The sequence below is a fragment of the Ovis aries genome, chromosome 22 (assembly GCF_016772045.2).
Source record: "Ovis aries strain OAR_USU_Benz2616 breed Rambouillet chromosome 22, ARS-UI_Ramb_v3.0, whole genome shotgun sequence".
NCBI classification, from domain to species: Eukaryota; Metazoa; Chordata; class Mammalia; order Artiodactyla; family Bovidae; genus Ovis; species Ovis aries.
In genome coordinates, this window is record NC_056075.1 from 14,057,943 (window position 1) to 14,084,928 (window position 26,986).

A 26,986-nucleotide genomic window follows, 5' to 3' on the forward strand; every position below is an offset into this window, starting at 1 on the left:
AGTGCCCCCCATTTTAGAAATTATTTGGTTTGGTCTGTTTAGCATTTTGGCAAGATGGAAAAAGGCAGTTGTTTAGATGCTTGTCAGGAAGAAAATCCAGGGTCTGCTTCTTGAACGCATTTTAACCAGTATTCCTTACTTAGGCCTCGTTTGGGGGTTTTGTAAGGGCTATTCCTTACAATAGTCCTCCTATTGGACACTTATGCATCCACAAATAGTGAAATTCCTGTCACTTCCTATACTTTTTGGAGTTTTTATAGAATAAATTAGGTTATTCTTGGTTTTCCCCTATTGAGTTAGAATTCATTTTCTCAGGTCTGCTGAGTTTTTTTTAGCCACTTGTCTATCAACTTTCCAGATTCTAAAATTTCGTTGTACTCTTTTCATTTTCTCTTCATCTGTGTGGGTTTATGCTTTTAAAAAAATCCCTTCATTATCTTTTTATTGGTGTTTCAAAAAGGAGTAAAGTGGAAAACATGTATTCAGTCTGCCATCTCACTAGATATTTAGTCCCTGCTTCTCTTATTTGGGGCTTATGGGGCCCTGCCATATGTTTTTGTAAGTACAGGTGTCCACATGGGATAATGAAACACTGGGTAGAGGCAGATGTTATTCCTACTGATTAACTGGAGGTTGCAAATTAAGTGACCTACAGAATCAAGCTAGCACACAGTTGTATTTGGTTTGACAAAAATTGTTTTTTATTAGTTACTGTCACTTCACATTTGTTTAAAAAATATCTGGATTTATATTTGGATGACTCCCAAATTGAATCTCAAATCTTAAGCTTTAGTGTAATATCTCTGATTCTTTTTTTAAAGCTTTTTATTTTATATTGGGGTATTAGTTCAGTTCACTTGAGTCGCTCAGTCATGTCCAACTCTTTGCGACCCCATGGACTGCAGCATGCCAGGCTTTCCTGTCCATTATCAACTCCCAGAGCTTGTTCAAACTCATGTCCTTCAAATTGGTGGTGCCATCCAGCCATCTCATCCTCTGTCGTCCCCTTCTCCTCCTACCTTCAGTCTTTCACAGCATTGGGGTCTTTTCTAATGAGTCGTTCTTCGCATCAAATGGCCAAAGTGTTGGAACTTCAGCTTCAGTATCAGCCCTTCCAATGAATATTCAGGATTGATTTTCTTTAGGATTGAATGGTTTGGTCTTCTTGCAGTCCATGGTACTCTCAAGAGTCTTCTCCAGCACCACAGTTCAAAAGCATCATCAGTTCTTTGGCACTCAGCTTTCTTTATTGTCCAACTTTCACATCCATACATGACTACTGGAAAAACCATAGCTTTGACTAGATTGACCTTTGTTGGTAATGTCTCTGCTTTTTAATATGCTGTCTAGGTTGGTCATAGCTTTTCTTGCAAGGAGCAAGCGTCTTTTAATTTCATGGCTGCAGCCACCATCTGCAATGATTTTGGAGCCCAAGAAAATAAAGTCTGTTACTGTTTCCATTGTTTCCCTATCTATTTGCCATATTGGAATACAGCCGATTAACAGTGTTGTGGTAGTTTCAGCAAAGGGTCTTAGCCATATGTACACATGTATCCATTCTCCCCCAAACTCCCCTGCCATCCATCCTGCCTTATAATGTTGTGCAGAGTTCCCTGTATATAGTAGGACCTTGTTGGTTATCCATTTTAAATATAGCAGTGTACCACATGTCAATCCCAAACTCCCTAACTGTCCCTTACCCCCACCCTTCTCCCCTGGCAACTGTGAGTTTGTTGTCTGAGTCTGTGGATAATCTGTTCTGTTTTGTAAATAAGTTCATTTGTATCATTTCTTTTTAGATTCCACATATAAGGGATGTCCTACAATATTTCTCTTCTCTGTCTGACATACTTCACTCAGTGTGACACATTCTAGGTTCCTCCATGTTGCTGCAAATAGCATTATTTCCTTCTTTTTAATAGCTGAGTAATATTCCATTTTATATATGTGCCATGCTTTCTTTATCCATTCCTCTGTTGATGAGAATTTAGGTTGCTTTCACATCTTGGCTATTGTGAATAGTGCCACTGTGAACACTGGGGTGCATGTATCTTTTCAAGTTATGGTTTTCTCTGGATACATCCCCAGGAGTGGGATTGCAGGATCATATGGTAGCTCTATTTTTAGTTTTTAAAGGAGCCTCTGTATTGTTCTCCATAGTGTCTGTACCAGTTTACAAACCCACCAACAATGTAGGAAGGTTCCCTTTTATCCACACCCTCTACAGCATTTATTGTTTGTAGAATTGTTGATGATGGTCATTCTGACAGTGTGAGGTGATACTTCTAATTTCCTTAAATGTATTTTACTTTAAGTCTGTACTGTGTACTTTTTTGATGGTAGGAGATGTGGATGAGAGACATATATGAAATCATATATCAAATAATTTAAATGTATATATATGATATGATTTAATATGATATGTATATTATGACTATGATAATGCTTGTGATATTGTAGATTTAGACGAAATGAAGTAAAGAATTGTTTGTTAGTCCTGCAACCTTTTCATATGGTTTATAGTTTGTCATTAGTATATAGAAGTAAATGTTAATTTTATTTACCTTAGCTATAACAATATCCTTTTTGATGGAAGTGATAGAGTGATTATTTGCTCTTACTTGTAAAATAAATATAATAAGAACCTTACAGAGTGTTCTTTTTAACTTCTCACAGGTATTATTCAGCTCTAAAAACTATGGAACAATTAGAGAATGTGTATTTTCCCCGGGTTAGTCAGTACCGGTTTTGTCAGCTAATGATAGAAAATCTTCCTAAGCTCCGTGAAGATATTAAAGAAATCTCCATGTCTGATCTCAAAGACTTTTTGGAAAGCATTCGAAAACATTCTGACAAAATAGGTGAAACAGCAATGAAACAGGTGAGAATACAGGGGAGAATTTTGTTTATTTACTGAAATATAATTGATTTACAATGTTGTATCAATCTCTGCTGTACAACAAAGTAACTCAGTTATGGAGATACGTACATTTTTTAAAAGGAAAATTTTAATTTAATGGTATTTAATAATCTAGGTAATAGAATATATCCAAAGTTTACTTTTTTTTTTTACTTACATAAAATGCTTGTTTCAATTTTATCCTTTACTTTGTTTAGTTTCTAAGTCGTATACAAGCCTCTTATGACCCCATGGACTATAGCCCACCAGGCTCCTCTGTCATGTCCAACTGTTTGCACCCCATGGACTGTAGCCTACCAGGCTCCTCTGTCCATGGGATTTTCCAGGCAAGAATGCTGGAGTGGGTTGCCATTTCCCTCTCCAGGGGATCTTCCTGACCCAGGGATCAAACCTGGGCTTCCCGCATTATAGGCAGACGCTTTTGCTATCTGAGCCACCAGAGTTTGGAAGCAATGTTCTAAATAAATGATTTTTTACTATAAATTGAATATCATAGACAAAATAAGTTCGGGCACAGAGGGAGAAAAAGAAGTCTGATTTTTTTTTTTTTCCCAGTGATAGGTTAATGATGTTAATGGGTGAGAAGGGACAATGCTTTTCTTAAGCACAAGCCTCTAGAGCCAGCATCAAGGTTTAGGTGAGGGTAGAGCTAGATTTCTGTGATGTACTTGGTCTGATTACCTGGGAGTAGAAAGGCCTGAATAACAGTAATATAGCTCTTAGAGGAAATTCACCCTAAAGAGGCAGTGGGTAAACTTTCTACATGCTAATGGAACAGAGTAGCTACGATCTGACCTCTCCCAACAGAGGGAATGTTCCACTAATATGCATCAAGTACCATTTCCTTCCTCAAGGGATCTTCCTGACCCAGGCATCAAACCTGGGTCTCCTGCATTGCAGCTGGATTCTTTACAGTCAGAGCTACCAAAGCATTAATTAGGCATTATATAGTGAGATTAAAATGCTGGAATTAATCCTATAATTTTTTCAATCTCTAATAATGAGGCTCTGATAGTGAAGTATCACTAAAATGCATAAAAGAAAATATAAGATTTCTTGATTAATCTGTATAAATACTCATTTTTGTCAGTAATTAAGTCAGCTGTGGGATAACAGTTTCTGCCTTTCAAGTGTTCATAAACTTTCCACTTTCTGTGGAAAATGAAGTAAGCTTGCAACTTGATATCATAGTTTTCTGTGAGGTTAGTAGACATTTTTTTTCTACAAATAATCCATTGGCATATTTTATGTATGTTCCAGTATGGTATCATATCTTTTAAGTGTTTTAGCGTTTTTAAGTTTATGTCTTCAGTTTTCCTCTTAAAAAAAGAATTAGTGGTAATTCTTTTATAAAATCTTGACAATGCTCCAAACCAAAGGTCATTAAAATAATTGAATCACTACTTGACCTGAGGCTTCCTAAGTGGCTCAGTGGTAAAGTATCCGCCTGCCAATGCAGGAGATGCAAGAGACACAGGTTTGGTCCCTGGGTTGAGAAGACCTCCTGGAGTAGGAAATGGCAACCCACTCCAGCATTTATGCATGGAAAATTTCATGGACAGAAGAACCTGGCAGGCTACAATCCATGGGTTTGCAAAGAGTCAGACACAACTGAGCATGCATGCACATACATTAGTCAAATTCATTGAATCAAAGAGTGGGATGGTGGTTGCCAGAGGGAAGTGAGTTACTCATCTACAGACAGAAAGTTTCAGAATGAAATGAACAAGGTCTAGGGAATTCCGTGGTGGGCCAGTGGTTAGGATTCTGGGCTTTCACTGCTGTGACCTGGCCTCTATCCCTAGTCAGAGAACTGAGATCTCACAAGATGCATGGTGTGCCCATTAAAAAAAAAAGATGAACAAGCTATAGAGGTCTTCTGTAACTATTATACCTATCAGCACTAATGTATTAAATTATTGATATGCACATTGAATATATACACTTAAAAATTTAAGAGAGTAGATCTCTTGTTAAATGTGCTTACCATAATAAAATAGAATTGAAAAAAAGGAAGTGAAAGGAAATAATCAAGAGAAGAAATCAGTATAATAGAAAACAAAGTACAGTAGGGAGGATCAACAAAGATGAAAATTGGTTCTTAACCTTTTCAAATAAAATTGATAACCCTGTGCAAGACTCTTGAAAAAGGAAGGAGGGTACAAATAAATCATGAATAAAAAATGGGACATCATTCCAGAGCCTGCACCTCCAGACATTAAAAAGATGAAAAAGTACGAAGAAATTCTTAAATCAGTTTTGACCACAATATTTTTTTAAATAATCTGAACTTTTCTTTTCCCCAAATAGGCACAGCAGCAGAAAATCTTCACTGTTACTCTGCAGAAGCAAAATAATGTAAAATTTGGGAAGACTATGTATATAAATGATAGAATTCCAGAAGAAAGGAATGAAATTGTATTGAAACATGCATTTGAGGAAGAGGATGAGAATGAAGAGGAGGTGATGGGAATTTGTTTCTTTTTCTATTTTTTTGTTTTTATCTGTTCCTTCATTCCTTTCTCTTCTTCCCTTTTTCCTTTCTTTTCTTCCTCCCTCCCTCATCTATTATCGGGTAGTTTTTTCTTCTTGAGTTGTAATGTCTCCGTGAGTCTTACCATGTGTAAAGTGAACTTAAGTAGATCAGTTTGTAATGATATTAGAACAAAAGAATCATCTAAAATGTTAGATTGCATAGTAGGCAGATATAGATTATTTATATAAGATATGGATAATAAATATAGATTATATCTTATATAACATCAGATATAGATTCTGTTTATAAGCTACAGATAGTTTAACCTAAGTGTTCTGCAATAATTAACAGTAAAAGTATAAATTTAATTTTTTTTGTAGTGATCACTTATAATTTAATTACCTGTGGCAAACATTTAATTGCATGATAGCTTAACCTTGCCAGTTAGACTAATTCTGGATACTCTACCTTTTTTTCTTTGGTTGGTGCTGAGATAGTACAAAGAAATTTTAGTATGATTAAAGTTAAAATTTTAATTTCTTAAAAAAGTTTTATTAAGTCTAGAAACCTTAAAATTATCCTTAAATATTTTCTTTCTTTTATTCTCTATGTTCAAATTCATTCCTTGTCTAGTGCTTCTTTTATTCTTTCTACAAAGTCGTCTGTTGAGCCTACTTTTTATCTTTTCTGTTGGATTCCTTTTGAATTAGTTAATACCATAAGAAGTCTAGTATTCCTAATTGTTTATAAATTTTGCCTTGTCAATGAGATTTTAAATTCTCTTTTTAAGGACAATGTTAGGGGTGTAGTAAGAACTTTTAATTGATTGATTAAGAAGGAACCATATAAATACATGTGTCCATGGCTTCTTTGTGGTTGTGGGAACCAGTGAGTGCTCAGTGTGTACATTTGCATTATATGCCTTGAGGATAAGTGAATCTGTATGTATTTATGAGTGTGTGTATATGTATGTATATGTATGTTAATATTTGTATGTATGTATATACATATATTTACATATACATTTACCGCATTCTTGTTATTCGCTCAGTCGTGTCTGACTCTTTGCGACCCCATGGACTGTAGTAGCCTACCAGGCTCCTCCATCCATGGGATTTTCCAGGCAAGAATACTGGAGTCGGTTGCCATTTCCTTCTCCAGAAGATCTTCCCTACCCAGGGATTGAACCGAGGTCTCCTGCATTGTAGGCAGACGCTTTACCGTCTGAGCCACCAGGGAAGTCCTGTATGTATATACATATATTTACATATGCAGTGGATGTCTGATATACAGACAAATAAACTGCCTTAAAGGGTTTAATGTCTTTCTAATGTGGAATTAATGTGACTTGAATGGTCCCTTGGAATAACATAAATATTTTTAAAATCTGCTCTTTTGTTCTTCTTAATCAATGTTCAGAGAATCTCTGTCTTTTCTCCCTTGAAATTCAGAATGGTGAAAATGAACCATCTAGTCTTTGTATCTCAATTTTCCTGAATCTGTTTTGTGTATCTTTCAACTGTTGGAAGCATTGCCATCTTCCCCTTCCCGTAATCCATACTCTAAGAGAAACTTGGTTGTTTCCCTGTTCTTTCAGATGTATTTAATTATTACTACATTTTATTTCTTTCATTTTCACAAATAAGTAACTCTATAATAAAAATAATTTAAGTTTACTCAGAGGATTTGTAAGAGTAGAAATGTGTTCCTTTAAAAAGAGCTTATTTCACAAGTTTGGGAAACTTTATATTACTTTGTTTCTTTCATTGTAAAGTGTACTTTAAAAATATTATTGACATCTCAGAATCAGGATACATCTTAAAATTGATGATATTATAGTTTCAAGTGGTAGTGTTTTTTTCTTTTTTAGCGTTCCATAAAATAATAGCGATAATATCTTAAATTTGATGAAATAATGACAAGTGATGCATAGGGGAAGAAGCTTCATCCGTAACTAAGTTGTGCATTTGTGCACTGTCTTTTTCAGAAGCAGTAATTATATATCTAGTTATCCATAGCAGTTTTCTGATAATCTATTAAGCATGTTAAAGATATATAGTCTCCCCGCTTTATTGACCTATAACCTAAAATAATCAACAATAATAATAAATATATAAAGAATAAGGTATGAACAGGTGTCAAAACGTAATAAAAAGGTATTGTGTTTCTATCATATGCTTTTTATGGTTGATAAATGTTATAACATAAAATCTATGAATCTTCTTGTCTGAGTTTATATTATTCAACAGTAGACTAGTAGTTTGATCTATAATTTTAAAGAATTGTTTTATTTTATCAGGTCTTAACTGTACAAGATCTTGTTGATTTTTCCCCTGTTTACCAATGTTTGCACATTTATTCTGTTCTGGTAAGTATCTTTTGTATACGTGTATATGTGTGTGTATACATATATATGTGTGTGCACATATGGGTACATATACTTATATTATTAAAAAGACATGTATGCATTTTAGGCCCGCTTTTCTAAAGGCTGACTACAGGTTCATTGAGCTGTAAATCTACATGCAGTATTTATTTGTGAAGTATCCACTGCATGTGAGGCATTCAGTTCTTTCTTTAACTTACCATGTACTTTAAAGTATACTTTTCATGTATATTTAAAAGAAATTTCCATTTCTTCCTTCTTGGCTCTGTACTGTTGTACCACCGTTACTTTTCAGTATGGTACTTATGTATTTGTTATGCCAGACTACATTGTTTTCATTTTTGGTTGAACAATTACCCTTTTTAAAATAGCACTATTCTGATATAATTCATATACCAAAACATTTACCTTTCTAAGATACATAGTTTAGTGATTTTAGCATATTCACATGGTTGTGCAACCATTACAAATAGTTTCTGAACATTTTATTAGTGCAAAAAGAAACCTCTTACGTGTTAGCAGTCACTCCGTACTGTCCCCTCACCTCAGTCCCTAACAAGCACTAATATACTTTCTGTCTCTGTGAATTTGCCTATTCTGGGTATTTCATATAAATGGAATCATTATATATGCGGCCTTTTGTGTTCAACTTCTTTCATGTAGGTAGAAGTTTAAGATATTAATTGAAATTACTCTTCTTTTTAAATGTAGACGTTTAAAGCTGTAAATTTTCTCCTAACCTCTGATTTAGCTGCAGTCTCTGAGTTTTGATGTATTGTGTTTTTGTTTCCATTTATCTCAAAGTATTTTCTAATTTCCTGTGATTTCTTCTTTAACCGACTAGTTATTTAATGGAGTTAAATAACTAATTTAGTTTAAATAACTAAACACCAAGATGGAGTTTAATCTCCATGTTGGTGAATTTCCCTAAAGTTCTTCTGTTACTGATTCCTAATTTAATCCCACTGATTAAATCAGAGATCATATTTTGTATGATTCTAGTCCTTTTCAGCTTATTGAGGCTTGTCTTATGGCATCACAAACGCTTTATCCTGGAGAATGTTCCGCGTAAGCTTAAGGAAGATGTATGCCTGGCTGTTGTTGGGTGCAGAATAATGGTAAACCATGTTAGCAACAGTATATTGTCCTGGGTGAGATATGCATAGGTCTTATACAACATGTTCAGAAGTTGAGGCTTGATAGCTAATTTTCTTACTTAGTTTCCTTCACTGACAGCCGTATTTTCTTTGGTCAGTCAAAAATGTATAAAGCCTAAGTGATAAGTTGGGCAGCTATCAAATTATTTGAACTTGGCTTTAGTTTTCTTAATTGTCATGACTCCAAACAAGGTAACTGCCTTTGAACTGTAATGCCAAAATCTTGTTCTTGGTATTCAATATGAAATACCATTCCACATTTAATTCTAGTTGTTAGAAACTGAAAAATGACCCTTATGGAATAAAGAAGTTGTCTGTTGAGCAATGTGTTTGTGTTGTGTGTGTTTTTATTACTCTACTGATTTTATTTTAGGGTGATGAGGAAACGTTTGAAAATTATTACCGAAAACAAAGAAAGAAACAGGCAAGACTGGTATTGCAACCCCAGTCAAATATGGTAAGTATATAGAAATTTTGAATTGATTATGTTGTCAGTTTTTAACCCCTTTAATTTCTTCAGAGCATGCATTCCACTGTAAGTATTTATTGAATACCTACCATTTCCAGTAATTGGTTTAGGTGTGAAGGTTACAGCAGTTCAAATGGATGAGTCCTTTCTCTCATGAGTTTACATTCTATTAGGGAAGACAGACTATAAATAAATAAGACAAGTAAATATATGAAATGTCAGGGAGTGGTAATTAGTTGCTGACAGTATGGTAGACTCAGTACCTTAATTAAGTATTCTACTGAAAAAAACATCTAAAGATGCTGGATAAAACATTTTTTAAAATCTTAAATTCTTTTTACATGCACTGAGGATCACGTAGGAAACTGTAGTCCTGACAAAGACTAAATAAGTAATCTGAAGGGGCTATGTTTGTGGAATTTTTATCAGTCATTCTTAAGAATACATGTATTTTTTGGCTATAAAATTGTGACATATTTGCTGTGGAAAAATAAGGAAAAAAATGAAATAAACAAATCCATAATGTAAAAAAACTACTAAGTCAATGTGAAACTGGTGATACATATGTGAATAGATATATTTGTGAAAGCTCATAGAAGCAGCACATGAAAAAGAGCTTTATTGATGTAACTTATACCCCAGTACACCTAAATGTAAGATAAACAAAACAGGAAAACTTAAGACAAATCCAGACAGGCATAATGAAACACTGTACGTGGGTTCTAAGTCACTTCAGTCGTGTCCGACTCTTTGCAACCCTAAGAACTGTAGCCCGCCAGGCTCCTCTGTCCATGGGATTCTCCAGGCAAGAATACTGGAGTGAGTTACCATGCCCTCCTCCAGGGGATCTTCCAGACCCAGGGATTGAACCTGCGTTTCCTGTGGCTCCTGTATTGCAGGCAGATTCTTTACCACTGAACCCTGGGGTAAAGCCCCAGTGAAGCACTAAATGTAGCTTTTTCCCGAAGGGGAATCGGCTAAATGGGAAAGCATGGGTTTTAAGGATGTAGAAGTATAGAGGGGTAAGCCCAGAGTCACCCAAAGAGGGTGATGAGAGATTCTTTCCCTTGCAAGGCTGAGACTCCAAAGAATTATAGCTCATTATTGGGATGACCTAGAGAGAAAGCCATCTTGCAAAACCTCTCAGGTCCTTCTGCCAAATATACTAAAGAAAATTGCCTATCCCAAATCCTGGTGCTGAGTGAACAAAGAAAAAAAATCCCTAATAATTCATAAGAAGCAGTTCTTAACATGTGTTTGCAATCCAATTTCATTCTACTTGGATCGTCAAAAAAATCTCAGGCTGAAAATTTAAAGTCGTTCCATTTTGATGTTGTCTCCAGGTGTCTACTAGAAGCAAATACAGATCTTCTCTGAACCTTCATACCAAGTTAAAGACTATCCACAGTTAAAGTTTCAATAGGAAAATTAACAACTCAGACTCAGAACTAATTATTGAACAAGTGAGAATCTTCAGAAATATTGACAACAGAAATAAATTGTAAAAGATTTTCAATATTTGAATTATTAGGCATAGAATATAAAATAACAGTATTTATTATATTTAAAGAAAGAAAAGCTTGCCCTTCTCAATAGGGAGCCATAAACTATAAAGGAATTACCCAAAAAAATCTGAAAAAAAAAAAAATCAAGTAGAACACCTAGTAAAGATACATTACCCAAAATGAAAAATATTGTGAACAACTTTTAACAGTTGATAAATTCTCTTAGTTGACCTGAAGAAATTATCTAGACAATATCACAGAGAGCAACTTGAGCTCTCATACACTTCTGATAGGTATGAATATTGTACCTATTGTAACTATTTGGAAAATAGTTAGACAGTTTGTTATAATGTTAAGCAAACACGTGTCATATGACCCAGAATCCCACTCCTAAGTTTTTACCCATAAGAATTGGAAATGTATCTACATCAGTTCAGTTCAGTTCAGTCGCTCAGTCGTGTCCGACTCTTTGCGACCCCATGAATCGCAGCACACCAGGCCTCCCTGTCCATCACCAACTTCTGGAGTTCACTCAGACTCACGTCCATCGAGTCAGTGATGCCATCCAGCTGTCTCATCCTTTGTCGTCCCCTTCTCTTCCTGCCCCCAATCCCTCCCAGCATCAGAGTCTTTTCCAATGAGTCAACTCTTCGCATGAGGTGGCCAAAGTACTGGAGTTTCAGCTTTAGCATCATTCCTTCCAAAGAAATCCCAGGGCTGATCTCCTTCAGAATGGACTGGTTGGATCTCCTTGCAGTCCAAGGGACTCTCAAGAGTCTTCTCCAACACCACACTTCAAAAGTATCAATTCTTCGGCGCTCAGCCTTCTTCACAGTCCAACTCTCACATCCATACATGACCACAGGGAAAAACCATAGCCTTGACTAGATGGACCTTAGTCAGCAAAGTAATGTCTCTGCTTTTGAATATACTATCTAGGTTGGTCATAACTCATAGCTGCAGTTACCATCTGCAGTGATTTTGGAACCCATAGTGGCTTATATATGAATATTTATAGTAACTTTATTCATAAATGCCAGAAACTGGAAACATTCCAAATGTCTATGAGGTAGTGAATAGATAAATTGTTGTATCTCTACATAATGGAATGTTATGTACTCAGCAGTAGAAAGGGAACCGATACATGTAATAACATGGATAAATCTTTTTTTTTTTTTGAAACAAGTAAAGTGTTTATTAGGAGGAAAAGGAGTATAGTATGTGTGGATAGATACACAGGTGAGCTCACAAAGAGGGTCCCTGAGTCACTCTGTCATGGCAATTGAAATCACTTGTATCTGGCATTTCTTTTGGATTTCCTTTGGCGAATCATTTTGATTTGGCTGGTTCACAGTCCATATTTGGTGTATCTCAGGATCCTCTTGACGTGGATTAATCTTAAAAGCATTACTGGAAGTGAAAAAATTCAGATACAACAAAATTAATATAGTATAACTTGTGTTATATGACATTTTTGAAAAGGCAGAACTGTAAGATAGAATGGGATCAGTGGTGAAGGGTTAGGGATTGGGCAGAGTGATTCACTACAAAGGGGCATAAGGGGAACTTTGGTATGACATAGAAATATTCTCTATCTTGATTTTGGTGTGGTTTCACAAATGTCTACATTTGTCAAAACTCATTAGACTCTTATATGTAAAATTTGCTTTATGTAAATTATAACAATAAATTTAACTTTAAAGATAAGACGTTAAAAATACCCAGAGAGAAGAAGTTATTTTCAAATAAACAAGACAGTGGAGTATTTTCATTGCTGAAGGAAAATAACTGTCTACCTGGGATTCTCTATTCAGTGGAACAAGTACAAAGATAGACATTTTCAGACAAAGAGGAGGAGAGTTTGTTACCGAGAAACCCTTTAGTTCAGTTCAGTCGCTCAGTCGTGTCCGACTCTTTGCGACCCCATGAATCGCAGCACGCCAGGCCTCCCTGTCCATCACCAACTCCCGGAGTTCACTCAGATTCACGTCCATAGAGTCAGTGATGCCATCCACCCATCTCATCCTCTGTCGTCCCCTTCTCCTCCTGCCCCCAGTCCCTCCCAGCATCAGAGTCTTCTCCAATGAGTCAACTCACATGAGGTGGCCAAAGAATTGAAGTTTTAGCTTCAGCATCATTCCCTCCAAAGAAATCGCAGGGCTGATCTCCTTCAGAATGGACTGGTTGGATCTTCTTGCAGTCCAAGGGACTCTCAAGAGTCTTCAACACCACAGTTCAAAAGCATCAATTCTTCAGCGCTCAGCTTTCTTCACAGTCCAACTCTCACATCCATCCATGCATGACCACTGGGAAAACCATAGCCTTGACTAGATGGACCTTAGTTGGCAAAGTAATGTCTCTGCTTTTGAATATACTATCGAGGTTGGTCATAACTTTTCTTCCAAGGAGTAAGCGTCTTTTAATTTCGTTGTTGCAGTCACCATCTGCAGTGATTTTGGAGCCCCCCAAAATAAAGTCTGACACTGTTTCCACTGTTTCCCCATCTATTTCCCATGAAGTGATGGGACCGGATGCCATGATCTTCGTTTTCTGAATGTTGAGCTTTAAGCCAACTTTTTCACTCTCTTCTTTCACTTTCATCAAGAGGCTTTTGAGTTCCTGTTCACTTTCTGCCATAAGGGTGGTGTCATCTGCATATCTGAGGTTATTGATATTTCTCCCAGCAATCTTGATTCCAGCTTGTGTTTCTTCCAGCCCAGAGTTTCTCGTGATGTACTCTGCATAGAAGTTAAATAAGCAGGGTGACAATATACAGCCTTGACGTACTCCTTTTCCTATTTGGAACCAGTCTGTTGTTCCATGTCCAGTTCTAACTGTTGCTTCCTGACCTGAATACAGATTCCTCAAGAGACAGGTCAGGTGGTCTGGTAGTCCCATCTCTTTCAGAATTTTCCACAGTTTATTGTGATCCACACAGTCAAAGGCTTTGGCATAGTCAGTAAGGCAGAAATAGATGTTTTTCTGAAACTCTCTTGCTTTTTCCACGATCCAGCGGATGTTGGCAATTTGATCTCTGGTTCCTCTGCCTTTTCTAAAACCAGCTTGAACATCTGGAAGTTCGCGATTCACTTATTGCTGAAGCCTGGCTTTGAGAATTTTGAGCATTAATTTACTAGTGTGTGAGATGAGTGCAATTGTGCAATAGTTTGAGCATTCTTTGGCATTGCCTTTCTTTGGGATTGGAATGAAAACTCACCTTTTCCAGTCCTGTGGCCACTGCTGAGTTTTCCAAATGTGCTGGCATATTGAGTGCAGCACTTTCACAGCATCATCTTCCAGGATTTGAAATAGCTCAACTGGAATTCCATCACTTCCAGTAGCTTTGTTCGTAGTGATGTTTTCTAAGGCCCACTTGACTTCACATTCCAGGATATCTGGCTCTAGGTGAGTGATCACACCATTGTGATTATCTTGGTCCTGAAGATCTGTTTTGTACAGTTCTTCTGTGTATTCTGCCACTTCTTAATATCTTCTGCTTCTGTTAGGTCCATACCATTTCTGTCCTTTATCGAGCCCATCTTTGCATGAAATGTTCCCTTGGTATCTCTAATTTTCTTGAAGAGATCTCTAGTCTTTCCCATTCTGTTGTTTTCCTCTATTTCTTTGCATTGATTGCTGAGGAAGGCTTTCTTATCTCTTCTTGCTATTCTTTGGAACTCTGCATTCAGATGCTTGTATCTTTCCTTTTCTCCTTTGCTTTTCACTTCTCTTCTTTTCACAGCTCTCTGTAAAGCCTCCCCAGAGAGCCATTTTGCTTTTTTGCATTTCTTTTCCATGGGGATGGTCTTGATCCCTGTCTCCTGTACAATGTCACAAACCTCTGTCCATAGTTCATCAGGCACTCTATCTATCAGATCTAGTCCCTTAAATCTATTTCTCACTTCCACTGTATAATCATAATCTATACACTCAACAAAAACAAGAGTAGGAGCTGACTGTGGCTCAGATCGTGAACTCCTTATTGCCAAATTCAGACTGAAATTAAAGAAAGTAGGGAAAACCACTAGACCATTCAGGTATGACCTAAATCAAATCCCTTATGATTATACAGTGGAAGTGAGAAATAGAGACACCCTTAGAAGGAAAGAAAAGACTATAGTCAAAAAAGAAAGTGATGCCAAATGGAAAAAATAAGATGCTAAAAGAAATGAATAGCAAAGAAAGTATAAATATGAGGATAAACCTGCATTGACTATAGAAAATAATATTAATACAGTATTACAGATAGAATTTAAAACAAGATAGACTCTTATCTTTAAAACAAGATAGAATCAAAATGCACAATAACAATAGCATAAATATTAGGGTGAATAGAAGAAATATTAGGAAGTTATTGAAACTGAACTGTTTTGGAATTATCCAGGAAAGAATAAAATTATTAATTAATTTTAGAGTTTGATTATTTAAGTATGCATAATGTAATTTCTGTAATGATTAGAAGAATATAAACAGTATATAGTTAAATATAATTTTAAAAGCTTAAGTTATTAAAAATTCATCTTAGAGCTGATAAAAAATGTTAATTTGAATCTATAAGTACTTGATAACATTGACTCAAAGTATTTAAAGCAAAATTGCTGCAACTAAAAGGGTAAATTAAAAAATCCATAAGCATTGTGGATGCTTCAGTATCTTATAAGCCATTAGAATAACAGTAAGAATACAGAACATGTTTAATAATAGGCTTATCTAATAGACTTAAAGCTCAACATTCAGGAAACTAAGATCATGGCATCCAATCCCATCACATCATGGCAAACAGATGGGGAAACAGTGGAAACAGTGACAGACTTTACCTTTTGGCGCTCCAAAATCACTGCAGATGGTGATTGCAGCCATGAAATTAAAAGATGCTTACTCCTTGGAAGGAAAGTTATGACCAACCTAGACAGCGTATTAAAAAGCAGAGACATTACTTTGTCAACAAAGGTCCATCTAGTCAAGGCTATGGTTTTTCCTGTGGTCATGTATGGATGTGAGAGTTGGACTATAAAAGAAAGCTGAGGGCCGAAGAATTGATGCTTTTGAACTGTGGTGTTGGAGAAGACTCTTGAGAGTCCCTTGGACTACAAGGATAGCCAACTAGTCCATCCTAAAGGAGATCAGTCCTGGGTGTTCATTGGAAGGACTGATGTTGAAGCTGAAACTCCAATACTTTGGCCACCTGATACGAAGAGCTGACTCATTGGAAAAGACCCTGATGCTGGGAAAGATTGAGAGCGGGAGGAGAGGGGGGCGACAGAGGATGACATGGTTGAATGGAATCACCGGCTCGATGGACATGGGTTTGGGTGGACTCCGGGAGTTGGTGATGGACAGAGAGGCCTGAGGTGCTGCGGTTCTTGGGGTCGCAAAGAGTTGGACATGACTGAGCAACTGACCTGAACTGAACTGAATAGACTGGTGGTCCAGTGATTAAGACTCAGCACTTTCACTGCCATGGGCTCAGTTTGATCCCTGATTGAGGAACTAAGATCCCAGAAGCCATGCCGCACAGCCAAAAAAAAAGAAAATTCTGTTTCAACACCTGTGAAAACACATTTTAAAAGTACATATTGAACATTGTAAAATGTGACAACATACTGTGTTATAAAGCAGGTATCAAGACATATCCAACTTCTGTGTCATGTAGTATTCTTAAGCCAAAAATGTAATAACAGCCTCCTCCCTGAAAAAAATCCAGATGTTTGAAAATTTAGATCACTTTCATGAAGTAAAATACAATATTTGAACTTAATTGAAATATTTCATGTATAAGCTCTTACGAAATTCAAATAATCAAGTATTTTCTTTGTTAAAATTATGAACAATAGGAAATTGTAGACCATTTCAGAGGAATTTGACTTTTATTATGAATCAGATAAAAAATCATCAGAAGGTATTTAGCAAATGGTATATTTATTTGATTAATTTTGAAAATTATTGTTCTGGGAGCTGTCTGGAGAATAGAGTGAGGAAACAAGCCTGAAAGCTTGGAAGGCTAGGTAGGAGAATGATGTAATAGGCCAAGTGAGAGATGATAGTGGATTGAATTAGCCTGCTGAGATGAAGGTTCTGACTTTTTAATTTGCTTATTTTGTCTCTTCGAATGCAAATTCCATGAGGGGTAAGGACCTTTTTTGGTATTTACCAATGTATCCCTTGTGTCTTAAAATATATTTTTATAGTAGACTCTCAATAAATATTTGTTAACAAATGTTATACTGATTTGGAACTACTTTTATGTTACTGATATCTATTGTTTCAAATTGATTTTTATTTTTCATTTAAAGCATGAAACAGTTGATGGCTATAGAAGATATTTCACTCAAATTGTAGGGTATGTATCTAATATGGCAACAAATATTATTTTGATACTGTGTTAAATGTCAAAACTAATTATTTTCTATTTAGGTTTGAATTTTGTTCCAACTCGTTATTTTGCAATTGCTGTTTTTAGGTTCTTTGTGGTGGAAGATCACATTTTACATGTGACCCAAGGATTAGTAACCAGGGCATACACTGATGAACTTTGGAACATGGCCCTCTCAAAGATAATTGCTGTCCTTAGAGCTCATTCAGTAAGTTAGATAATTTATGTTACTAAATTTTTAATTCAGTTACTTTAAGAACTTAGGAATTGGATAGTGTCAAAAGAAAGTTGTACCTTCATTAGTTCTACATTTTTTTGAAAATTGTCAGATTTGGCGGTAGTACTGTTATGCCTTTGTTTGTGTGGTAATCTTGAGCTGTGATTTTGCAGCTGACTGGGGCTTCTGAAGACACTCTCAGTCCAGCATCATAGAAGATGGAGAATTATGCTGTTCTCATTAGTCTCAACTGCCCTCTTTATTAGATCACTGAAAAGCACCGTGAAGAAAGGGTTTTTAATTATCATTCCACATTCTTTGTTTCCAAAATAAACTCCACCATTAAAACTCAATAGAACTTGTTCTTCAATGTTTATAGCTTATTTGCAGTAGTACACTTATAAATGTCCTAAAAATAATATGCAGTTGTCAAATTTAAACTCATTTGGAGTAGTGAATCTTTAGGTAATGAAAACTTTTTTATGAAGAAAGGTAAAATGATAAAATATTTTTATAATATGCCTTTTGTGGAAGTAAAAATTATAAGGACTAGTGAAATTAATAATTTCTTAGTGTGGACTTTTTTTAAGATAATTTTGGAAGTTTGCCTTCAGTAAAATCTCCCCAAACTTAACATTTTATAATCTATTATTTAAAATTTTATTATTGAGAATAGAGATTGAAAATATTTTGAAGAAAGATTATTAGTTTAAGTGATACTTAGATTATAAATACATTTTATTTTTACTTATCAGGAACATGGATTCTGGGTACACTATTTGTCCAGTGAACTATAACTTTTTCTATCATATATAATAAAGAACAATATATTTTATTATGGTTTTATATTCAGACCAGCTATGAATATGTAATATTGATGATATTGATTCCATGACATCCTGTATGAAATCATATTATATTAAATGCAATATATCGCATTTAAAATCATACTAAATACTATTAAGGGAACAAGAGTGAATTTCACTATCCTTTTGAAATTAATTATTTTCCTTTGGTGGATTACTAAGAAAATACTTAAATTGTCACTTAGAAAAATATAAATGATTGTATCTCTTTTATAATAGAATAAATAAATAATTGAAAAGTAGAAATATAAACCATTTTTTCAATTTGAAGTAACTAGTTCTTTAAAATCTAAAGACTTTTTTGGAAATACAGGCATCGTTGCTTTGACCAAAGTAAGTGTGTGCAAATTTCAGGAAAATTTCTTTTCATATAGTACCTAAAGTGGTTTGTCATGTCATGATCTTTCCCTAATAATTTTTTAATGAATAGAGGAAGTCAGCTGTGAATCTGATAATCAAGACTTTAAATTTATTGTAAGTCAAGCAAATTTAAGGAAAAATTTTCAAGTTTTATTTCTTAATTTTTAACCTAGTGACTCTGGTGTGTGTGTGTTTGTGTTTCTACCCCCACTTACCCTTCATCCTCCCAGTCTTACTGCACTGATCCTGATCTTGTTCTGGAGCTGAAGAATCTCATTGTAATATTTGCAGATACTCTACAGGTGGGTGATAATCTGATATTCAGTTAATGGCTATCTGAGCACATAAAACTATTCAAAATATAGTGTAGACCATGCTCATTTCTTGAATTGTGGCTTAATGGTAGTAAATTAGTAATAATCAAATGTTTACTTATGTATTGATATTCTCTTGTCACACAGAACTTTTCATACTACCACCTTCCTGATTATGAAGCTTGGACAGAGATCAGGGAATATTACCATCTTTTAAAATATTGGTCATTTTATTGGAGTAGATATAGTATTTTTACAGTTTAAAAAAGTATGCAGTATAATGGAAAAAACCCTGAACTAGAAATTAGAATATTAAAGTTCTGCCTGAGGATAATGAACATGAGTTGTGGAATCACAAAGATCCGAGTTTATGTTCAACTTTTGCTGTTGACTAATTGTATGTTTACAGGTTTTCTGAACTTCAGATCCTCATTTGTGAAAGTGGATTTATTAATTACTAGTTTTCAGAATTGTTTTGAGTTTTAAATGTGATACTGTATAGGAAAATAAACACAAGTTTAAAAGCTGTATGTACTCATTTCCTTCCTAATTTCAAGTGTGCTATGACTGTAAGCAGATCACTTTACTTTGCATTTTGGAGTTTTTTTCTTTTTAAAATAAGATTAAAACTGAATTGTCTGAAAACTCATTGTCTTTGGGTTATCAATATCCAAGCTTTGAACTTGTCCCTCATCTTTGATCACAGATAATAAAGAATTGATTATGTTTTCATGCTTAAACTTATGGGATTTTTGATAAATTTGATTGATTGATTGATGTTTGATTGGTTGATAAGTTTTCAACCATGCTTAAATTTATGGGATTGTTATGGCTGGAATAACTTTTTGTGAAATATAGACCAGCATTTTCCAAAGTGAGATACTAGTTGTATGGTCAAAAATGTTTAGAAAATGTGGAGTGAAGTAAAAGAGATTTTTCTACTAGAAGCAAGTTTATAGCATACGTTTCCAAAGGTAAGGTGATTATGCAGCATTTTCCCAACATATCTGACTCTTAAATCTTTTTTTTCCCTTAGAGTATCTTTTCAATCTAGAGCTTCATATAAAGTGCTTTAGGAAATGTTGGGGCTTCCCTTGTGGCTTAGTTGGTAAAGAATCTGCCTGTAATGTGATCCCTGGGTTAGGAAGATCCCCCTGGAAAAGGGAAAGGCTACCCACTCCAGTATGCTGGCCTGGAGAATTCCATGGACTGTATAAAGAGTTGGATACAACTGAGTGACCTTTACTTTTAGGAAATGCTCAACTATTTGTTTTATCACAGGAGTCCATCCTAGAATAATAGTTATCTATTTTATTCTTAAACCTAAGGAGAAAATACCACAAGCTCCTTTAGTAAATTATTTTATTGCCTTACATCTTCATTAGTTTGTATGGCTTATATTATAAAACCAGAATAATTTGGGACTTTTTTTCTTTCATAAATTTTGTGACTAATGTACCTGTAATACTGACCTCTCTGCAAGAAAACATTAGTAAGTTTTATTAAAGACTGCCTTAATATTTGGGGCCTATTTTTAAGTAACTTGGAGTTTTGCTGTCCTTAATGACTCAAAGCATTGCTACTCAAAATATGGTCTGGGGAGCCCAGGTCAACAAATTGTTTGTTATGGATCCATAATGAAAAGAAATTTCTGTCAGAATGTAGATCAACTACATCACTAAAGTACAAAATTTAGCACAGTTGGTTTTTGTTTTTGATAACAGTGAAGTTGCTCAGTCGTGTCCGACTCTTCGCAACCCCATGGACTATATCCTACCAGGCTCCGCTGTCCATGGAATTTTTCAGGCAAGAGTACTGGAGTGGGTTGCCATTTCCTTCTCCAGGGGATCTTCCCGACACAGGGATTGAACCCTGGTCTCCCACACTGCAGGCAAACGCTTTACCCTCTGAGCCACCAGGGAAGCCAACATTGATTGATATCAGTAGCAGCATTGATTTATACTCTGGTGTAAACTCTTTATCTCTCTTTTAAAAACCATACAGACCGTTCTTGAATTGGCATTTTGAGTACAACTGTAGATTCAGTTTTAGATTAAGTATTTGGTATGGTTCCAAGGAGCTCTGCAGAGAATCAAAGAGTAGTAGGCAATATTCAGATTACAGAGGCTTTAAAAAAGCAACATTGATGGATGCATAAACCCTTGTAAATATACCTTTCTAATCTTACTGCATTGAAATAAAGTTGAGGAAAACAAATTAGTTCTTGCTTATTTAGAAATCGTGCAGTATTTTCATTTCGCTGAAAATTGACAAGCTGATTATTAGGTCGGTCTTACACTGAATGAAATAAATACTGGCTTTTTAAGTTGTAAAATTTCAGTTACTTAGTAATTGAAAAGTTAAGAGAATTAAGGTTGATCTTTTCTAATTAATCTTTAATTAAAGCATATTGCATAATATTTCATTTTAAAAATTGGCACTTTACCACCCTAAGGGAATTTTTATTTCATCACCTAAAACAAAGCTAGCTAAACAATAAAGTGAGAAATCAAAACACAACATAGCATGTTCATAGTTCTGCTTACTGCCTATTAAGCAAATGAAAAGCAAGCATTTATTGATTCATTCATTAACCTTTTTTGAGCACCTGCTATGTGCTAACAGCTAGATTATATATATATATATATATATATATATATATATATAAATCAGCATAACAGAAGGGACATAAAGATTCTTGGGTTTAAGAAATTCAGTTTAGTTGTAAACAAATAAGATGTATAATAAGACATACTAATTTAGTAATATATTAAAGAACTTTGGGCTCTTGGAAGATAGAATGATAACTTTGATTCCAAGAGTTGGGAAGGGTTATACAGAAAGTTGAAATGTGAGCTGGACTTTGAAGGAAATGTGAGTTCAGCAAGTAGATATGAGGGAAGAGGCATTCAGTTCAGTTCAGTTCAGTCCAGTCATTCAGTAGTGTCTGACTTTGCAACCCCATGAATTGCAGCACACCAGGCCTCCCTGTCCATCACCAACTCCCGGAATTCACTCAGACTCAAGTCCGTCGAGTCAGTGATGCCATGCAACCATCTCATCCTCGGTCGTCCCCTTCTCCTCCTGCCCCCAATCCCTCCCAGCATCAGAGTCTTTTCCAGTGAGTCAACTCTTCGCATGAGGTGACCAAAGTACTGGAGTTTCAGCTTTAGCATCATTCCTTCCAAAGAAATCCCAGGGCTGATCTCCTTCAGAGTGGACTGGCTGGATCTCCTTGCAGTCCAAGGGACTCTCAAGAGTCTTCTCCAACACCACAGTTCAAAAGCACCCATTCTTCGGCGCTCAGCCTGCTTCACAGTCCAACTCTCACATTCATACATGACCACAGGGAAAAACCATAGCCTTGACTAGATGGACCTTAGTTAGCAAAGTAATGAATGTCTCTGCTTTTGAATATGCTATCTAGGTTGGTCATAACTTTTCTTCCAAGGAGTAAGTGTCTTTTAATTTCATGGCTGCAGTCACCATCTGCAGTGATTTTGGAGCCCCCAAAAATAAAGTCTGACACTGTTTCCACTGTTTCCCCATCTATTTCCCATGAAGTGATGGGACTGGATGCCATGATCTTCGTTTTCTGAATGTTGAGCTTTAAGCCAACTTTTTCACTCTCCTTTCACTTTCCTCAAGAGGCTTTTGAGTTCCTCTTCACTTTCTTCCATAAGGGTGGTGTCGTCTGTGTATCTGAGGTTATTGATATTTCTCCCGGCAATCTTGATTCCAGCTTGTGTTTCTTCCAGTCCAGCATTTCTCATGATGTACTCTGCATATAAGTTAAATAAGCAGGGTGACAATATATAGCCTTGACATACTCCTTTTCCTGTCTGAAACCAGTCTGTTGTTCCATGTCCAGTTCTAACTTGCTTCCTGACCTGAATACAGATTTCTCAAGAGACAGGTCAGGTGGTCTACTATTCCCATCTCTTTTAGAATTTTCCACAGTTTATTGTGATCCACACAGTCAAAGGCTTTGGCATAGTCAGTAAGGCAGAAATAGATGTTTTTCTGGAACTCTTGCTTTTTCCATGATCCAGCGGCATATGACAGGCAGATAGCATGTGTGAGTTATAGGTAACTGACTATACTGTCTCACCATAGTATAGTATGGTGTACTTTGTCCAGCTGATGCAAACAGCTGACTCATTGGAAAAGACCCTGATGCTGGGAAGGATTGAAGGCAGAAGGAGAAGAGGGCGACAGGGAATGAGATGGTTGGATGACATCACTGATTCAGTGGACATGAACTTGAGCAAAGTCTGAGAGATGGTGAAGGACAGGGAAGCCTGGCGTGCTGCAGTCCATAGGGTCTCGAAGAGTCGGACATAACTTGGCAGCTGAATGACAACAACGAATAGTATGGCTGGCTATTTGTCAGCTGACCGGCTTGGTGGTGTTAGAAATTGTAATGTTTAAATGTAAGCAAAGAAGGGTAGAGAGTGGTAATGAAACGGATTAGGTAGTTTTAGCCAGATTGTGGCATGTCTTGTAAGCCTCTTCTAGGGGAATGGTATGATCGGCTTTGCACTTCTAGATGATAATTTTATGAGTTAGCAATAGAGTGAGTTGAGAGAGAAAGATGATTGGAATTTCAGTTTAGAAAGCTTTTACAGTGATCTAGGCAGGGGATGTTAAGGACCTAAAATAAAACAGTGGTACTGGAAAGATTTCTGAGGAAAGAAAGGTAGCAGATGATGGAGAAAAATGGTAGGTTTGAATGAAATTTGTAAAGGAGGTAAAATCAAAAGAACCTGATGAGTGACTAGATGTTTGATTTGGGGGCATTTAGATGACATTTAGTTTTCTTTCCTGATAAATTGGATTGATGAAAGAACTATTAACAGGAATAGGAAGTAGGAAGAACACTTGGTTTAGCAGGAAGATATGAGTTTAATGTGCTTGTTGCTGGACTGGAGATATCTAATAACTGTTGGAATTAAATATTCAGAGTTTATAGAGGTCTAGCTAGAGATACAGATTGAGAATAGTCAGTGAACGTAGTGTTTGAAGTCAATTGATTTGAAATTGCCCTAGAGAGCTAGAAGAAAAAATTGAAGGATGGAGATAGAAGGAAAAAGAATCCAGAAGGATTACTCATAGATAAAAGGAGAACAAAGAGAGAGTGGTGTTACAGAATTCAAAGCAGAAGAAACAGAAGTAAGGATGAGAGATCATGGAATTGTTTAGGAGATATTCTGTGTTATTATTGACAGCAGTTTCAACAAAGGAATAGGGGTGAGAGTTAGATTGTAGTAGGTTTGGCTAGGGACGGACAGAGGAGGCAGCTGCAGGGCACAGAAAATTGTAGGAGGGCTTTTTTGTTTCCTTTAGTTCTTGTTTTAAAGATGGGGGGCAATTTAGCAGGTTTATTTAGTGAAGAGAAAGGAGGTAGTGGAAGTTAAAAATGCAACAGAGTGAGTAGCTGATCCATGGAGCAGTTCCTGCAGGAGGAGATAGGATCAAGACCAAAGACGAGGAGGTGAGCACTGAAGGGGAAGAGGGACAACTCTGATGTGAGCAGAAATGTTTGGTCCTAATATGGGTTTGATTTCAGTGGATTTGGAGTTGCAAAGGAATAAAATTTTGGAGTGTCTATTTGATAACTTTCCCCTGTACTACAAAGTCAGCATTGAATTGAAAGTACAGTGTTTCAGGCAGAATGTATTCTCTTTTTTTCTTCTATCTTATTTAAAGACTGCTTCCCAAGACGCAGTTATGTGGATCAGTCATCTTGAACTTTTCCTCCAATTCTGACTTGTAATACTTTTTAAGGTTAACAATGTAATCCAGACTGAAAAGAGAGAGATGAAATGGAAAAATAATTCCAGCTTCATAAAACTTTCTAGACTCTTTTTTTTAACTGGTGCAACTTAGAATGTCAAAAGGATATCTTTTTTTCATACTGTTGAGATGGCATACAATTTGATATAGTGATCACTTCAAACAGTTCTCTAGTATTCTAAACTTTTAAAAATGTATATCTTTATTTATATCACTTGTTTATCTGCTTTGTGTGTGTGTGTTTTAGGGTTATGGTTTTCCAGTGAATCGACTTTTTGACCTTTTATTTGAAATAAGAGATCAATACAATGAAACATTGCTTAAGAAATGGGCTGGAGTTTTCAGGTTAGTCTAAGCCATGGTACCTTAATGTAAGAAAAAAATTGCCAAATGATAAAGTAATTGTGTTTGTATTTAGCAATAAAATTGCTTATAATTATATTTTTATTGTGGTAAAATATGTATAACTTAAAATTTACCATTTTAACCTTTTATGAATGTATAGTTCAGTGACATTAAGTATGTTCACACTGTTGAAACCATCACTACTGTTCATATCCAGAACTTTCTTATCTTCCTAAACTGAAACTCTGTACCAATTAAACAGTACCTGCCAATCTCTTTTTCTGCTAGTCTGTCCCCAGAAATCACCATTCTACTTTGTCTTTGAATTTGACTACTCTAGTTACTTCATATAAGTAGTTCGTACGTTGTTTGGGTTTTGTGTCTGAATTTGTTTGGTTTTTTTGGTCTGGTTTATTTCACTAAGCATAATGTCTTCAAGGTTTATCCATAGTGTAGTATGCGTCAGAATATCGTTCCTTTTTTAAGGCTAAATAATGCTCCCTTGTGTGTATCATATTTTATTTATCCATTCCTCTACTTATGGATATTTGGGTTGTTTTCACCTTTTGACAATTATGAATAATGCCACTATGAACACTGACAAACAGTTATCTGTTTGGGTCCCTGTTTCAGTTCTTTTGGGCATATACCCAGAAGATGAATTGCTGGATTATATGGTAAATAATTTTGAGGAACCTCTATTCTGTTTTCCACAATGGCTGCACCACAGGTACATGACTTATTTCCAGCCTGTCATTAAGATGCCAGAGCCATTTATCAATTAGATATTCATTATCTACTGCCCAAACCATATCCTTCTCTTGTGTTCCTTACCTCTGCAGATGTCTGTGATGAGGTGAGATATATATCATTTGTCCATTTTCCTTGTCTAGAAACCACAGATTTGTTAAGATTATACTTTCCTTCATAATCCTCATTTAGTCCCTACTTCTTAAAAACTATTTCTGCCACTCTCTTTCTGCCTCCACAAATACAGCTTTAATTCAAATCCTCATCACTCTTTATTTGGATCATTCAGTCTTTCTACCTGGCCTCTCTCTGTTCATTATTATCTTTTTCTTTGTTTCCTCCACTATATAAAATTCTTCGTATGATATTCCTCTGCCTAAAATCTCAGATGATATTCCATTGCCTATAGGATAAAATCTGGGTCTCAGTTTGTCCACCTGCCCAGCCTCATTTTAAACCATGTCCCTTGCATACTTTATACTCCAGTAATACTACATACTTGTGGTTTTATTCAGCCCCACCCCCCGCAGTCGTACTTTTTCATCCCTTACGTTTTTGCATGTTATGGTCCATCCTTTGGAAATGCTATTCTCCCATAATCTCATTGGAAGTGTTTCGTTTTATCTGTAAAACCCCTACAACAGCCCATAGCTTCTCTGTAAAACTTCTCATGAGATATCCCCCACCTAGTCTGTTAAAGTTAGTTGCTTTTTTCCTTTGTCCTATATCTGAAACTTGTACCTCATTTATTGTCTGCATAACATCATTATAAACATAATCTGTTTGCATATCTCTCTCTCCTGTTAGGCTTGAGAACAGAGATCTTGCTTTTATCTTCATGGGGGCAGAGAGTTTTCGTTATAGTTAGCCCAGAGACTAGCACATAATAGGTGCTAAAGAAATACTAATCAGACTGAATTATTGATTATAAAGAAGTTGATTGGACAGCAGGTATATTTGTACAGGCTGAGTTAAGCTACTAACAAAAGTACACAAAATCTCATTGGATAAACATAGACATTTTATTTCTCACTTACACAAGTTTATAGTGG

The 26,986-nt window shown here is 35.8% G+C and overlaps 1 protein-coding gene across 11 annotated transcripts in view; it reads left to right on the top strand.

The window, feature by feature from the left end:
- Positions 1–26,986, top strand: part of EXOC6 (exocyst complex component 6) — a 190,444-nt gene that overhangs the window by 58,237 nt on the left and 105,221 nt on the right. For all 11 annotated transcript variants that reach the window (XM_060405010.1, XM_060405012.1, XM_060405015.1 and 8 more), the window contains exons 6-13: positions 2,677–2,881; positions 5,231–5,383; positions 7,696–7,764; positions 9,313–9,396; positions 17,207–17,253; positions 17,374–17,494; positions 18,960–19,031; positions 25,087–25,184. In XM_060405010.1, the coding sequence (XP_060260993.1) occupies positions 2,677–2,881; positions 5,231–5,383; positions 7,696–7,764; positions 9,313–9,396; positions 17,207–17,253; positions 17,374–17,494; positions 18,960–19,031; positions 25,087–25,184 (849 nt within the window). The remainder of the gene's footprint in view (positions 1–2,676; positions 2,882–5,230; positions 5,384–7,695; positions 7,765–9,312; positions 9,397–17,206; positions 17,254–17,373; positions 17,495–18,959; positions 19,032–25,086; positions 25,185–26,986) is intronic.